General features: G+C 41.5%; 1 protein-coding gene across 1 annotated transcript in view; it reads left to right on the top strand.

Annotated features, from left to right (window-relative positions):
• Positions 1 to 16071, top strand: part of LOC137328070 (doublecortin domain-containing protein 1-like) — a 485645-nt gene that overhangs the window by 78747 nt on the left and 390827 nt on the right. The window contains exons 6-7 of the mRNA XM_067994210.1: positions 4469 to 4674; positions 11789 to 11882. Of these exons, the coding sequence (XP_067850311.1) occupies positions 4469 to 4674; positions 11789 to 11882 (300 nt within the window). The remainder of the gene's footprint in view (positions 1 to 4468; positions 4675 to 11788; positions 11883 to 16071) is intronic.

The following is a 16071-nucleotide window of genomic DNA, read 5'->3' on the forward strand; positions in this document are numbered from 1 at the left end:
TTTTTGGTGCAATGCGGTCCACGTTCATCCACAGGGAGTTCTCCTGGCCAATGGGCCAACATTTCTCTCTCAATCATCATCACCAAAAGGGACATTGAATCATTTATCTTGGTAGCTGTGTGCAATTTGATTGTCACGTTTGCCTACATAACAACAGTAACTACAAAGTAATCCATTGGTTGTAATGTGCTTTGGGACATTCTGTGGATGTGCTACATAAATGCTAGTTTCTTTTTGTTCCAGGCTTAATTTGTGCCCCGTGCTATCAAATAAAGTTTGTGTTATGCCATGCTATTAAGAATCAATTTTATGAAGTGGCTTAAAGTGGAGGCTTATGACAATGAATGGCCATTAGCAGCTTTGTTTGAGTGTGTAATTAGTTTTTTTTATACATTTCAAATGACTTATGTAATTTTCCTATTAAACTACAAAGTCATAATTCTGATAATTTCTGATTTTGGTGTCAACATCGTTTTACTTTGAGGTGACTCAGAGGGTGGTTCACACCAGCAAGTTTCCATCCCAGATTCATGTCTTCATGCCTTATGCATTTGAGTTTTGTTTTTGTTCATTGACCTAAAGTGTGGCAGAACTTTGTGCCACACCCAGTTTAAATGTGGACTAGTTAACCCCATACATCTATTAGACCATAGGGATAAAAGGCTTTACCCCACAAATGTAGATGTAAATAATGTGGCAAAACTTAACCACTCAACAGGTCTAAGGGCTTAGTCACATCTTGATGATAAGTTGTGAAAAACTGACATCATGGGGGTTAAATTGGTCTTTGGCGGCAGAACAAAATGGGCAATAGTGAATCGGCAGCCCGTTTACACCCCGCTCGATTTAGCCCGTTTACACCCCGCTCGATTTAGCCCGTTTACACCCCGCTCGATTTAGCCCGTTTACACCCCGCTCGATTTAGCCCGTTTACACCCCGCTCGATTTAGCCCGTTTACACCCCGCTCGATTTAGCCCGTTTACACCCCGCTCGATTTAGCCCGTTTACACCCCGCTCGATTTAGCCCGTTTACACCCCGCTCGATTTAGCCCGTTTACACCCCGCTCGATTTAGCCCGTTTACACCCCGCTCGATTTGTCACTGTTGTAATGTAGAGAAACACGGCAGCCAATTTGGGTACAGCAAGGTCCCACAAACAGCAATGAGATGAAATGACCAGATAATCCGTTTTTAATAATGTTGATTGAGGTATAAATGTTGGCCAGTACACTGGGGAGAACTCCCCTGCTCTTCTTTGAATAGTGTCATGGGATCATTTACATTCACCTGAAAGGGCAGAATGGGCATTGGTTAAAATCTCATCCAAACGATGGCACCTCCGACAGTGCAGCATTCCCTCACTACTGCATTAGAGTCTCAGTCTAGATTATGTGCTCAAGTCTCTGGTGTGTGGCTTGAATCCATGACCTTCTGAGCCTGAGGTGAGAGTGCTACCACCGAGTCAAGGCTGACACCTAAACATGGATATCGATTTTGCTTTTTATTGCCATTCCATGATTTTAAGTTATTTTTTCGTGGGTTAAATGATTAGGTCAGATGAGCAACCAACTGCCAAGTCAGGTGAAATCTGCATATAGCTGAGTTCCAGCAACAGCTGATGCTTGGGTCCACAAACCAGGTGTATAAAGAGTTTTTCACTTTGCCAATCTTCATTCATAATGCCTTGCAATAAGTGGATCTCTTCTCAACTGAGTCAAGAGTAGTGTTGGCAAAGAAAAGTCTGAAGCCTGCTTGCTTGTCACAGCCCCACGGATATGTGTAAAGATGGGTCTAGGGGGAAAAGATACCAAATAGATTTATAAGGGCGCGGCCAGTCTCTACTCCTCGAGAGTTTGACTCCCTGACAAAAGGTCACAAGATCACCCCAGAGCAGCCTATCATTCAACCATACCTGCCTCAGTTGGGGGAAAAGTAGTCAGTCAGTCTCAGTCACCTTGTAGGAGGGTCACATGGAAGCAAAATATCTGAACAATAGTGTTCATTGTTCTTACGTCGTACTTGCAGTCAGCCAATCATTGTTGCATTAGTAGTAATCCTGGAGAAGCCTGAAAAGGGAAACATGGAAGGCTAAAATTCAGCAAAGGAAGAGAGTCCAAGACAGAGTTGAGAGAAGATGGCTGCATCATTACTTTTGGTCTTTAAGTGTGAAGTGATACATTTTGGTAGGAAGAATGAGGAGAGGCAATATAAACTAAATGGTACAATTTTAAAGGGGCTGCAGGAACAGAGAGACCTTTGGATTCACTTACATAAATCTTTGAAGGTGGTAGAACAAGTTGATTAGGCTGTTAAAAAAGCATACGGGATCCTGGGCTTTATAAATAGAGGCATACAAAAGCAAGGACATTATACTAAACCTTTATAAATCACCTGTTAGGCCTCAGTTGGAGTATTGTGTTCAATTCTGGGAAAGATGTCAAGGCCTTAGTGAAGGTGCTGAGGAGATTTACTAGAATGGTACCAGGGATGAGGGTCTTCAGTTATGTGGAGAGACTGGAGAAGCTGAGATTGTTCTTCTTAGAGCAGAGAAGGTTAAGGGGAGATTTAATAGAGATGTTCAAAATGTTGATGGGTTTCGACAGAGTACATAGGAAGAAACTGTTTCCACTGGCAGGAAGGTCAGTAATCAGAGGACACAGATTTAAGATAATTGGCAACAAAAACAGAAGGGAAATGAGGAGAGATTCAATAGTAACTTTCAAAAGGGAATTAGATATATATTTGAAAAGGAGAAATTTGCAGGGCTATGGGGAAAGAACAGGGGAGTGGGACTAATTGGATAGCTCTTTCAAAGAGCCGGTACAGGTACTATGGGCCTTATGGCCTCCTTCTGTGCAGTACGATTCTATGATAATCCTTTAAAAGAATGGACTCTGAGCCAAAGAAGGAAATATTAGGAGGGGTGACCAAAATCTTGTCTATTAGGTCGGTTTTAAGGATATCCTTATAGGAGGAGAAGGAGGTTGAGAGGTGGAGGAGGAGAAGGAGGCAATTCCAGGTCAAGGGGTCTAGGCGGCTAATGCACAGTTGCTATGGTGGGGCAAGGGGAGCGGGAGATGCACCAGAGGCCAGAGTCGGAGGAATGGAGCGTTCTTTGTGGGGGTGAGGGGAGGTGATGTACACTGTGCAGTAAAAAGTGCTGTTTGCCTTCAAGCTTACTTTAAACCTTCAAAATCAATTGAGCTGACACATGGAGGGGAGTAATGTGCGAGTTTTAAATGGTTAAAAGGCTCCTCAGTGTTTGGAGGTTTAAAAATATATAGCCGGCTTTCTTACCATACTTTGTGGGTTATTATCCTGACATGTGCATTGAATCTTTTACTGAGTAAAGTTACCAGACTAACATCTTTGCATGAACTCAGCTTTTAGTTCCATAATACTTTGTGACATGAAGAGCAGATAATTATACCCACCGTCCTTCATGTCACAGTTAGTGATGTAATCTCAGCACTGCAGCACAGGGATGAAAATCAGCCGTATTAATCTTGTGAAGAATATTGGGTAAATTTTGTGTGCCTGTGCTCCCAGTGAGGGTATAATGATAAGTGACCTATCTACGACATCCGCTCTTGTTCATTGAGGTTCTGCTCCCAGTGGGGAAGCATAGTGTTATGTGACCTATCTACATCCTGCATTCCTGTCCAGTGAGGTTCCAGTCCCAGTGGGGAGTATAATGTTAAGTGGTCTATTTATGACCTGTACTTCTGTCTAGTGAGGCATCATACTGGAAACCTCGCTTCGCAAAAGTAACGCTTCTGGTTTATTATATTACTCTGTGAACTGAGCTGAGAAATTAGGTCCCAGAGTAGGGTTCTGCTTTTGGGGCACCCAAGGTCATTGCTATTTGCACAGAATAACGTAGTTATATAACACCCCATTGTTATTGGACACCCAACTTAATAAGTGAGGAAGCTGATTATATAAAAGATTATTAAGGAGGTTTTGACACCTTTTACTTTTACTGATTTGGGTGATCTCTATCCACTATGAGCTCAATTTAGCATGTTATACGAATGAATGCAGGTTTAGGGGATTTCAAATGAGATTAAAGTACATTAATTGAGCTTTTTTATATCATTAATGTATGGAGGCAAAATTTCTCTGTTCTCCGGCAAAATAAAGATGCAATAAAAGTAATATTGTAGATCCATTACTGAATAATTTACTGATTAGTCAGGGAGGCATGCTAAGGTGAATTTTAATTATGACTAAATTGTGATATTACTCTTTCATACCCTGAACATCTGTTCCCTTCAGGAACAATGATTTATGCCCACTATCAGCATGGCCAGCTTGCTACAGCTTATGTCATGCTTAGTGGGAAGTGATAGAGATTTTAAAGGTATGCACACCAAAATGGAGTAAGGCCAATATGTGTTAAAGTGATAAGGCAGACGGGACACTTGACTAGATGGAGCCAATTGTTAACTTTAGCTTTTCTTACAGACCATCTGTTATTGACCAAGGGGGTGAGTTGGACAATGAAAGGGATAGTGCTTCCTATTGACAAGAAACGTGGCAAGACAAAGCCCATTCTCTCAAAGCGTATGAGGAACCTCACTGAAAACGGCTCTGTCAGAATCCTGGTTTTTAGGAATGGTGCGGGGCAGGATGGGTATGAGATCACCACATCACTGGAGGAAAAACAACAGGTAAAGATAAGTCATCTGAGCTTCTTGGTAACCATCTTCCTTCTGCTTTCCTGCAGAATGCCAGTCTCCATCCAGAAGTGTGGCTGAAAGTTCTGGCGACTGAGAAAATTAACAGCAATTATTTTTTAACAGCGTAATTTATTCAATTAAAAAGAGAACTATGATTTATCTAAATTAGAAATAAAAAAATAAAAGCAGTTATGATTTGTCACATTGGACATGACTGATAATTATTTTAACATGTTAATTTTTAAACCGGATGAGAAGGATATTTATACTATTTGGTAGCAAGGATAAATGAACTTTTTGTGTGAGTGTCTGGCTCACGGTATTACTGCAGAGATAGTAACATTGAACTCTGTAGATTATTCTTTGATAGGATGTCCCATGCAAATAACAGCTTTGAAAATTTCACGCTGTAATTGCAATTTATATTAATATTCAAATGGTTTTCACAACGACTAACACTACTCCCCTTGCATCTTTATTCTTATTTTGTAAAATGTAAATGTCTGTGTCTTATTAGGCATTAGATATTAAATATCAACATTATTGATTAAATGTGGGAACAGATCTATGCTAGATTTTTTACTTCCTATGGTATGAACAAGGTGATGAATTAATATAGGTGTTTCTGATTAAGATTTCCTGATATATGATAATGACACGGGTAAATTAATTGGAATCTAAGAGAATATACATAACCCCCCCAGCGGGAAAGGTATCAGTAATCATGTAATATGTTTGGATTTTTAAGACAAAATTGTGTTTGGTATTTTAGAATCACTGAAATCATTATAAATAGAGCACAGCGGTGATAAAAGTACATGTGGAAAAGATTCAGAAATAGGTTGAGCAATTTTATAAAGCTTCTGCAACCCAATGCAGAGAAAACAAAATCTGCAATAAATTCAGTACAGTGTCTAAGTACGCAGGCAGGCTCGAGAAAAAAACTCATGGGCCAATTTACAGGACACGAGGGACAGGGAAGAGATTAATAGACGGGGTTCAGAAACACTCACTGAAGCACTCAACATGATAGCAGAAGGTACAGCAATTCAGAAATAAACTGTAAGTTTGTTTAAAAACTAAACAGCTATTTGAGTAAAGATCATGGCTGTTATTCTGGGGAATAATTTGTAAGTCCCAAGTATCTAATCAAGAAAGTATGCTATAAATAAATAAATAACCTGTGTGAGAACCTTCATCTAGGTTAACAGAAATCTGTTTGTGTGCAATATATTTCATTCTAAAAAAATATAAAATTTGTACTCAAAATGTGTACTAAGCACTACATTGTTTGTACTTCACAATTCTGTTGAATGCAAATAATAGTTGACTGATGAATTTTTTACAATATTCAGATCAGTTTAGCTGGTTGATTTCAACAAGAAATTAAAAGCAGGAAAACTTTGAGATGTCTGATCTTTCTCACCACTCATCCAGTGTTTCTCAGTCAATTTTCAGATTTAACGCCGTTGTACCTTAGGGGCAGTTTCAATCTCAGCACTGAGGAGTGTGTTAAATACACGGACACTAAAATTAATGCAAAAAATAGAGGCACAAAGCGTATATATAACATTCTAGGTTCAAAGCTGTGGAGGTGACAGACTGAACTCTGAAGTCGATCAGAGTGCCTTTGCCATGTGTATACTTCAGGGGCCAGCAGACTCCTGACTCTGCTAATTTTAGACAAGACACTTAGATATTGTTTTGCTCCTTGTTTAGGATATAGTGCATGTCAATGTCTCTTTCCACGGCCACTGACATTAAAAGAGCCACAGACCGTTACAAGCTTTTAATGGAGGGCTTTCTAACCCTGTTATTTAGAATAGTTACCCTGATTACGAGCAGTTTTTAAAAACATTTTTTTATGCCTAATACCAAGAAAGATCATCACACATTGGCCTTGGTGATACTGTGCACTTGGTAGCATATGAATGTTTTAATGTGTTTGTATCAAATCCCTTTGCTGTTTTAACAGAGGTGCTCATGATAAATGAGTTAAATGGCATGATTTTCACTTGGAGCCGGGTGCCCCACACGTCTGCAGATATTTGCATGGGGAACCCGGAAGCAAATTGAGTGTGTCGCAATCTGCGATCACAACTCAATTGAAGGTGAGTATTTGAGCTCCAGGTTTCCCATGTGCCAGGCAGCCAGATTTACAGGCTGGCTGCCTGTCGGCAGTGAAAGGAGCTGCCAATCAGAGAGGGGGGCTGGGAGGGAGAGAGAGATCACCAGCACTGCAAAAAATTGGACAGGGGAGAGGGAGGTGGGGGGACATGGACGACACCGGGTTGTGGGGGGGGTCCAGCTATCATTGGGGATCAGGGGAGTCAGCTAACATCGGGGATCGGGGGAGGTCAGCCAGCATCGTGGTGGGGGGGGGGGGTGAGCCAGCATCGGGGATCGTGGGGAGGGGGGGGTCAGCCAGCATTGGGGATCGGGGGCAGGATCATCCTGCATCGGGGATCGGGGGGGGGGGGGGGGGGAATGTGAGCCAGCATCGGGGATCGTGGTGGGGTGGGGGGTCAGCCGGGATCGGGGGCAGGATCATCCTGCATCGGGGATCGGGGGGGGGGGGGTCAGCCTGCAACGAGGATCGGGTGGGGGGGCAGCTTGCCTCGGGGATCGGGGGAGGTCAGCCAGCATCGGGGATCGGGGGCAGGATCATCCTGCATCGGGGATCGGGGGGGGGGAATGTGAGCCAGCTTCGGGGATCGTGGTGGGGGGGGTGGTGGTCAGCCAGCATCGGGGATCCGGGGCAGGATCACCCTGCATCGGGGATCGGGGGGGGGGGGGGTGGTCAGCTAGCATTGAGGATCTGGGGGTGGTGGGGGGGGGGTCAGCCTGCATCGAGGATCGGGTGGGGGGGCAGCCTGCCTCGGGGATCAGGGGGGTCACCAGCATCGGGGATCGAGGGGGTCAGCTGGCGACGACATCGGGGGAGTCATCCAGCATTGGAAATCGGGGAGGGGGGGGTTTCCCTTTAACAGGCCCGACTCCTGCTGCGTTAAGGGTAAACCAATTTCCGGTTTGGGTCCTAAAACAGGCGTTATGCCTTTTATTAGCGGACTCAAGGAGCCAGCGCCTGTTTTAGGCGGCCGCCAGGGATGCAGCACCTGTACCAATAAAATGCAGGGTATAGTTCCGACCCTGTTGGGGCGTGGGAGATTGGTCTCCTAAACTGCACCTCTGTGCACTCGTTTTTGGCGCAATGCGGTCCATGTTCATCCGCAGGGAGTTCTCCTGGCCAATGGGCTAACATTTCCCTCTCAACCATCATCACCAAAAGAGACATCGAATCATTTATCTTGGTAGCTGTGTGCAATTTGATTGTCACGTTTGCCTACATAACAACAATAACTACAAAGTAATCCGTTGGTTGTAAAGTGCTTTGGGACATTCTGTGGATGTGCTATATAAATGCTAGTTTCTTTTTGTTCCAGGCTTAATTTGTGCCCTGTGCTATCAAATAAAGTTTGCGTTATGCCATGCTATTAAGAATCAATTTTATGAAGTGGCTTACAGTGGAGGCTTATGACAACTAATGGCCATTAGCAGCTTTGCTTGAGTGTGTTTCCACATTGTTGATGCCAGAATGACACCAATGGACTCACACATAGTGAAACTTGATAGGCCATGCCCACCATTTCCTCTTATTGCGGAACCTGAGAAAAGGAACAAATCGTATTTGGAATTCCTGCCCCATCCATGACAGGAGTTTGGTCATTTGTTCCATCAGCAGAGATAGAGGACAAAGGATTAAAATATGCCAGTCATTTAGTACACTGCTAAGTGGATCACGTTGCTATTTAGCAGTGGCACAGCAGGAAAAATGTGACCCCCATTTTAAAATGTGTAATTTTAAGAAGAGAATATTGCATTAATGTTGAATAATGAATTTGAGGAATACAAAGAAAATTTTATTTGTGAAGCCCAATAAAGAATGTAATTAGTTTTTTAATAAATTTCAAATGACTTATGTAATTTTCCTATTAAACTACAAGGTCATAATTCTGATAATTTCTGATTTTGGTGTCAACATCGTTTTACTTTGAGGTGACTCAGAGGGTGGTTCACACCAGCAAGTTTCCATCCTAGATTCATGTCTTCATGCCTTATGCATTTGAGTTTTGTTTTTGTTCATTGACCTAAGGTGTGGCAGAACTTTGTGCCACACCCAGTTTAAATGTGGACTAGTTAACCCCATACATCTATTAGACCATAGGGATAAAAGGCTTTACCCCACAAATGTAGATGTAAATAATGTGGCAAAACTTAACCACTCAACAGGCCTAAGGGCTTAGTCACATCTTGATGATAAGATGTGAAAAACTGACATCATGGGGGTTAAATTGGTCTTTGACGGCAGAACAAAATGGGCAATAGTGAATCGGCAGCCCGTTTACACCCCGTTCAATTTAGTCCGTTTACGCCCCGTTCGATTTAGCCCGTTTACGCCCCGTTCGATTTAGCCCGTTTACGCCCCGTTCGATTTAGCCCGTTTACGCCCCGTTCGATTTAGCCCGTTTACGCCCCGTTTGATTTAGCCCGTTTACGCCCCGTTTGATTTAGCCCGTTTACACTCTGTTCGATCCATGACCTTCTGAGCCTGAGGTGAGAGTGCTACCACTGAGTCAAGGCTGACACCTAAACATGGATATCAATTTTGCTTTTTATTGCCATTCCATGATTTTAAGTTATTTTTTCGTGGGTTAAATGATTAGGTCAGATGAGCAACCAACTGCCAGGTCAGGTGAAATCTGCATATAGCTGAGTTCCAGCAACAGCTGATGCTTGGGTCCACAAACCAGGTGTATAAAGAGTTTTTCACTTTGCCAATCTTCATTCATAATGCCTTGCAATAAGTGGATCTCTTCTCAACTGAGTCGAGAGTAGTGTTGGCAAAGAAAAGTTTGAAGCCTGCTTGCCTGTCACAGCTCTAAGGATATGTGTAAAGATGAGTCTAGGGGGAAAAGATACCAAATAGATTTATAAGGGTGCGGCCAGTCTCCACTCCTCGAGAGTTTGAAGGGGTCCCATGTTGAGGGGTCCTTGCGTCCATTTGAGCTTGTTGGGCCTGGATGAAGAACTCCCGCTCCTCCGGGCCCACAAGCAGTGCAATAAAGGCACTCACCTTATGGATCCAGCCCTTCCCGCCCGCTTTCACCTGACGTGAATTGGAAGCGATGGGAAACCTGAACAGGTACGGTTAAATTCATTTAAGTTTTCCAATTCACAAATTATTGAGTACCTCAACAATTTCAATGAGGTACATTGCCGCTTTAACTGTCGGCCCGTTGGCTTTAAGTGGGGATGTGACATCCTGGTGTCTGCTGTCTGCTGTGCACATGCATACAAACCTGCCTGGGTTAAATCCAGAAGTGGGCGCATTGGAGCCGGGATGCGGTCCCGCTCCAAAAAGTTATTATTTTAACCTTCCACTCGCCCCTAACCCACCCCTTCTAGGGGGTTAAAATTACCCCCATAGCCTCTGTTAACATAATAGACAAAAGAATTTTAATTGAACACGCTAAGCAGTTGTACATCAATATTTGCGCAACCTCATTTGAAGGCCACCCCCTTAATTTTGTTTCAGTTTTAAAATTTCTGAAAAATTTGACTATAGTTTGTTATTTTTTAATCTGGACAGATACATTTTTATATAATACCTTAATATTATTTGTACTTAAATAGCAAAACTTATGCCAATTTGTGAAGCAGTAAAGTATAATAGGTTGGAACGCAGGAGTTTCTCTGCAGCACAGGCTGAGGAGCTGTGGGGGCTACAGTGCCATCACTGTGAGGAGGGTGTAATTACAGTGTGACAAGTTTACATAGGCAGTTTCCACAATAAATGTGGACATAGGAATTTCACAACATCACAAGATAATTATAGATGAGGAAAGCTATTCAGCCCATTTAATTCATCCATCCAGAGGTTAGGCCGCATGTAGACCAGGTAATACTAAGCACTGCAGGCCCGACGCCTCCTCCACTCGGCAAACTAATATCTGGGATGGGTCCTAAAACAGGCGTTAGGATTCTTAACAGCTTATTCAAAGGGCCTAATGCCTGTTTTCGGTGGCCCCTAAACGCGCCTCTACAACACTCGAACCAATATGGTATCGGACATGTTTCCCCTAAATTGGACCTTTGTGCCTCTGTTTTATGCCCTGAAAACAGGTGCGATGAGGTCCAATTTCACCCCCAATCTCTGTGCAACTCTCTGCTGATGTTGTTAGTGATAGTAGTAAAGGTAAGAAAATAATGCTTGTATTTATATAACACCTTAACTATCACATTGTATCAAAGCACTTCAAACAGTGAATTATTTTTTGAAGTTCAGTGATTATTGTTATGTAGCTGTGGCTACCATTTTGCATCACCAACATTCCACAAACAACAATGAGCTGAATGACCAGTTAATTTGTTTTTGGTGTGACTGGTTGAGGGTAGAACGTTGGTCAGAACACTGTGAGAACTACCCGCTCCTCTATCAATAGTGTTATGGGACCTTTAACCTCCCTCCACCTGAACTATCAGAACGGGCAATTGGGACCTCGATTAAATATCTTATTTGAAAGAAGGGTATTTTCTATACATGATAATTTGAACGTGAGAAAATCCAGAGCAGGAAGAGACCATTTGTTCATCTGTCCTGCTCCATCTAGAGTCCATGGGGGTGCAATTGATCTCGGGTGGTTGTGCAAAATGTGCGATGGCGAATTGGCGGCCCGTTTTACACCCATCCCAATTTTCTTTTCCAGTGAAGTCAATGGAAAAAGAAATGGGAGCAGGGTTTAAAACAGGCTGGCGATTCGTTATCCCCCATTTTATGCTGCTGACAAAGACCAATTTCAACCCCCCGATGCATGATTATTCTATCATGGATTTCTCTCCTGCTCCACCTGGTGATCCCTCGTCTAGGGAACACTATTTACCTTTCTCAATCTCCCCCCCCCCCCCCCCCCCCAAAAAAAAAATATCAAGCAGTGTTATTAAATATCTCGATAACCCTAAATTACCTTAATAGATCTGTCAACAAATTATTTTTCTCTCTTGTCCTATCTTTATATGAGCAATATTTGATTCATTTTCTTTGCAGTTTCTAGATCAATGCACTCTAAAGATCAAATTAACATCCCCAGCAAGATGCCTGTATGACTGGCAGGGTGATCGAATTTGGGACCTTAGAACAGGTATGTCCTTATGCCGAAAAGTATCTGCTTCATCGTACCAGGAAAGTTGCTAAATCTACTATTGAGGAATTCCTCACTCCCTTTATCTCTTCCCAAGTTGCTCTGAAAGACAGAGAATCACTCTTGCACCTGAGGAAAGAATTGATCTGAATTTTACAATGCCCTGTTATAATAGGTATATGGGACTGGGGGGATCTTGTAGAAGAGGGAATGATTGGGCCCTCTTTGACCAAATCCAAGTTACAATAGAGTCTTGGTTGAGGAGGCAGAAGTAGAAGTTTCTCAGGAAGGGGACTGAAAAATATAAAAATCATTGAGTTTCGAAGGTGGACCTCTTATGGAGAGATTAACTTGGATAGGAGTAGATGGGAAAGGCAGAGAATTATTGAGCTTGTTAAATTGAAATTGGAGATGTTTAGTACCTACATTAAAGAAGCAGTAAGAAACAAAGAACTTGCATTGATATAATGCCTTATCACATCTCTCAAAATGCCCCGAACATTTCGCACACAATGGGGAAAAAAAATTCTCGTACAAGGATAAGACTTTCTCTTCTTTAAGTAATTTTCTCGCTTCCTAATATCATGCAATATCCGCACTGAGAAATCAGCGAGAACGATGGATGGCCCGTTGTCTTGACTCACCCAGTGCCAATCTGAACTGGCTGACAGTAGGTGCGCAAGAGTATCCTGGGGTGTCCCTTCTCTCTGATTTTACCTCCGTTCCTTCGGGGACCTACCAAACCAGTGGCTGAGATCAGTAACTCAGCGAGTGGAGGATTGTGGAGACAATCACTATGTTGCAATGCCGTTGTGCCAATACGCTGTGTCACCGCACAGTCAGAACTCGTCTCCTTTTATACTCCTTTCTCTGGTGAAGCATCATGTGATCCATTAATCAAGTTTAAACCCACTTTATGCAATGCTTATTTGCCTTTAAATTGTAAGATGAATAATCAACTTAATTTAGTTTTACTGCTTATATACTTAGATAACCAAATAGTTTAAATGTGCAGCATTAATAAAAACATAACAGTCTCTCAAAATACAACTAGCTAAAGCTTAACTTAGCAATAATAAATCATAATGAGAAAATAATGTAAACATATTTGTATCAGCAGTTATAAGTTTGTATCACAATGTATCTCTTCTGTCACTAACATCAGGAAACAGTAACTCAGTGGTTTTCGAACATCTCTGAGTGGGGCATCCCCTGCAAATATTGTTTTACTCCTGTGGACGCCTACAAATACTGACATGCTCCCACAGACCTCTAACCTAAGTTCTGGAAGGCAGACTGAGCTGCCCATAGACAACAGTGCAGAAAATGTTATTTTTAAATTTGTATACAACAGCAAAAGCAGAATACTAGTAAGACATTAAATAAAGAAATCTGATTCTATGTGGACAGAAATCCAATGACTCCACAGACCCCTTTGACTACCCTTCCAGACACCGCAAGAGGCTCCTGGTTGAGAACCCATGGGTTAAATAATTATACTTAATGTGGATAGTATAGCGGTAATTTTGGGTGGCTCTACTGTCAGTGCGGAGCATTGCTAGTGGTGAATGTGGGTTGGAGAATGAGGGCTGTAGTGTCATAACCTTATTGTAACCTGTGTCTACATCTAGTGAGGCTCCACACTGGCAGCAGAGCCTAGTGATAATGCCCCTTATTAGTTTCAAATTAACAAAAAGATTTAATTGATCTCTTAGCTTTTCTTTCAACGATTTGCTAACATTTAAAAATTAAACATTGTAAGTATTTTGAATATTAAGAATCAAAATTTACATACAAATTTCTGACTAAAATGTCATTTTTTAAAACATAAACTAATCTAGAAGCTGCATTGTTTGCAATAACATGTGTAAATCCCTAAATGAGGATTGTTAAATTTCCCATTTCTCTTCTATCAAAAAGATAGCATATACCTTTGCTCATCCTTTTCACGGAAATTAGTCAAATTTATCCAAACTCATGCACCTCCCAATGAGTCAGTTGTGCAAATTTTGCTGTCATATAGAAAGTAATCAACAAAGGTTTATTTATATTGATTGAAAAAATGATGAGAAAGTATTGAAATGAACCGATACTTAAATGGAACCCTCAATAGGTAAATTTAAACAAGTAATCACAAATCCCAACACTTAAATCAAGCCTAAAATATCCTAGTCCAGCGCAGTTGTTAAAACGGTTTAAAAAAAGCAATCTGGACATAGATTGTGTACAAGATGGAACCCAGAAATTACTGCAGGCAATATCAGTGAATGAATGCTTAATGCATTTCAATGACATTCCTTTGGCTTCTATTTTAACAGAGGCATTAAAACATTTACGATAAATAGGTTAGTGCCTGTATTATAATAGCAGACAGAGGAATGTCATAGGAATGTGTTCAGTGTTCATTCCCAAGCCAGCAGTAATTTCTCTGCTCATTCCATTATGATAAAATCTGACATTTAAGTTAATTGTTGTGGTTTTCTGAAGATCTATTTATATTAAACAAACTGGGCTCTATTAATACATTGTGGAGGGATAAAACAAGGAATGGGAATATATACCCGATGGAAAGACACTCAAGGGTGTGAATGAGCAGAAAGACCTAGGGGTTCAAACACATAATTCCCTGAAAGTGCGAGTGTAGATAGATAAAGCAATAAAAAAGGCCAATAGAATTTTGGTTTTTATAAATAGGGGTATAGAGTATAAGAAGTAACGATGAATTTATACAAAACATTGGTTAGACCACAGTCAGAGTGCTGTTTTAGGACAGGTAGGCATTGAAGTTGTAGAAAGGCCCCACATTCAGAACGCTATTGAAGCATACAATGTCAACGTATTATTAGCTCCATCTGCACAGTAGTCAGGTTCAGGAGCAGATTAACCTGCATTTTCTTATTACGTTTTGATACACTTCTCTGTGTACGATGACCTTATAATTTAGGTCAGTTAAGACTCTAAATTGTTATGCTATACCCCAACGGTAGTTAAGAGCTGAGGAAGCTGGGTGGTAGAATAAGTAAGAGAGATAAAGAATATTGTAAAAGCCCGAGCACTCCCTATGACTGGGCCCCATTCAGAACCAGCAAGCGTATGATGAGTGTAGTGGTTTTGAATATCACCCTTAGATCCCATGCTGTTTTGAGGCAGGCCTGGAACATGGCAACTCTCTTTTACAGACACACAGCCTCTTCACTCTCAATTTAACCCTACATCTGATGAACCCATTACTCCAAACTTGATTTCATGGAACAAGGAGTGGATATAGTTACAAATGATCAATGACAATCCTTGAACTGAAGCAGCAAGGCATGAACGATTTACACATTTTGCTCCACTTGCTCAAGCAGAAGATCGGCCAGCATATTTAATGCATAACCGCTTCAACAATTTAAGAAAAAAATGCACGACTCACGCTTCGTTCTTTAAAGTAGCGAAGAATTACTTGATTGCGTGCCTACTGCCCATTTATTGGCAGACTGCAAACCCACTCAGACGCACAAAGCTAAAGAACCCAGATGCTGAGCAGAGGCTGCAGAGAGAGGCGTTTGAATTTTCTTTATGCTTGTACAAATATATTACCCTAAGTAATATTTTTGTTTTGTTTTCTCGGGGATAAAGCCACGTTCCATTAGGTGCACTGAGAAAAAAAAGAAATCAACATCGTGTTCCACAACTGTACTGCTGTAAACCCTGCAGGCTGGGCCTGTCAATTTAATGGGATCACTGAAAAGCAAAGCAGCTGTGAAAGATTGCTTTAAGTACAGCAATCGTGTACTTGTCATTCCATTCAGTGGTTAATAAAAACAAAAATCCAAATTCAGATAGGCATCAATATTTAAGAAAAATGACTGCTTAACCATTTCTCGTCAGTACCCGAGGGACAATAAATGTGACGGCGAACATATAAACAAAAAGTCACAGCAGCTGTTGGCTTAATTTTTGACTGTAAGAGTGATCAGGATGACATATATCGGTGTTTAGACAGCTAGTGAAAGCTTGTTGTTGGTAAACCGGGACTGTTGCAAGTCAATCCCAAAACACCTGAAAAGAGATTCGAAAGCGTCGAGCTGTTTTAAAAATCAATTTATTTAATATTGCTGACGGATTCACAAATTATTGTACTTTGTATCGAAAGGTAATGAGAATTAAAGTGGGCATATAAGATCTGTTTATGTATTTTATGAGT

This window comes from Heptranchias perlo, chromosome 12 (assembly GCF_035084215.1).
Source record: "Heptranchias perlo isolate sHepPer1 chromosome 12, sHepPer1.hap1, whole genome shotgun sequence".
Classification (NCBI taxonomy): domain Eukaryota; kingdom Metazoa; phylum Chordata; class Chondrichthyes; order Hexanchiformes; family Hexanchidae; genus Heptranchias; species Heptranchias perlo.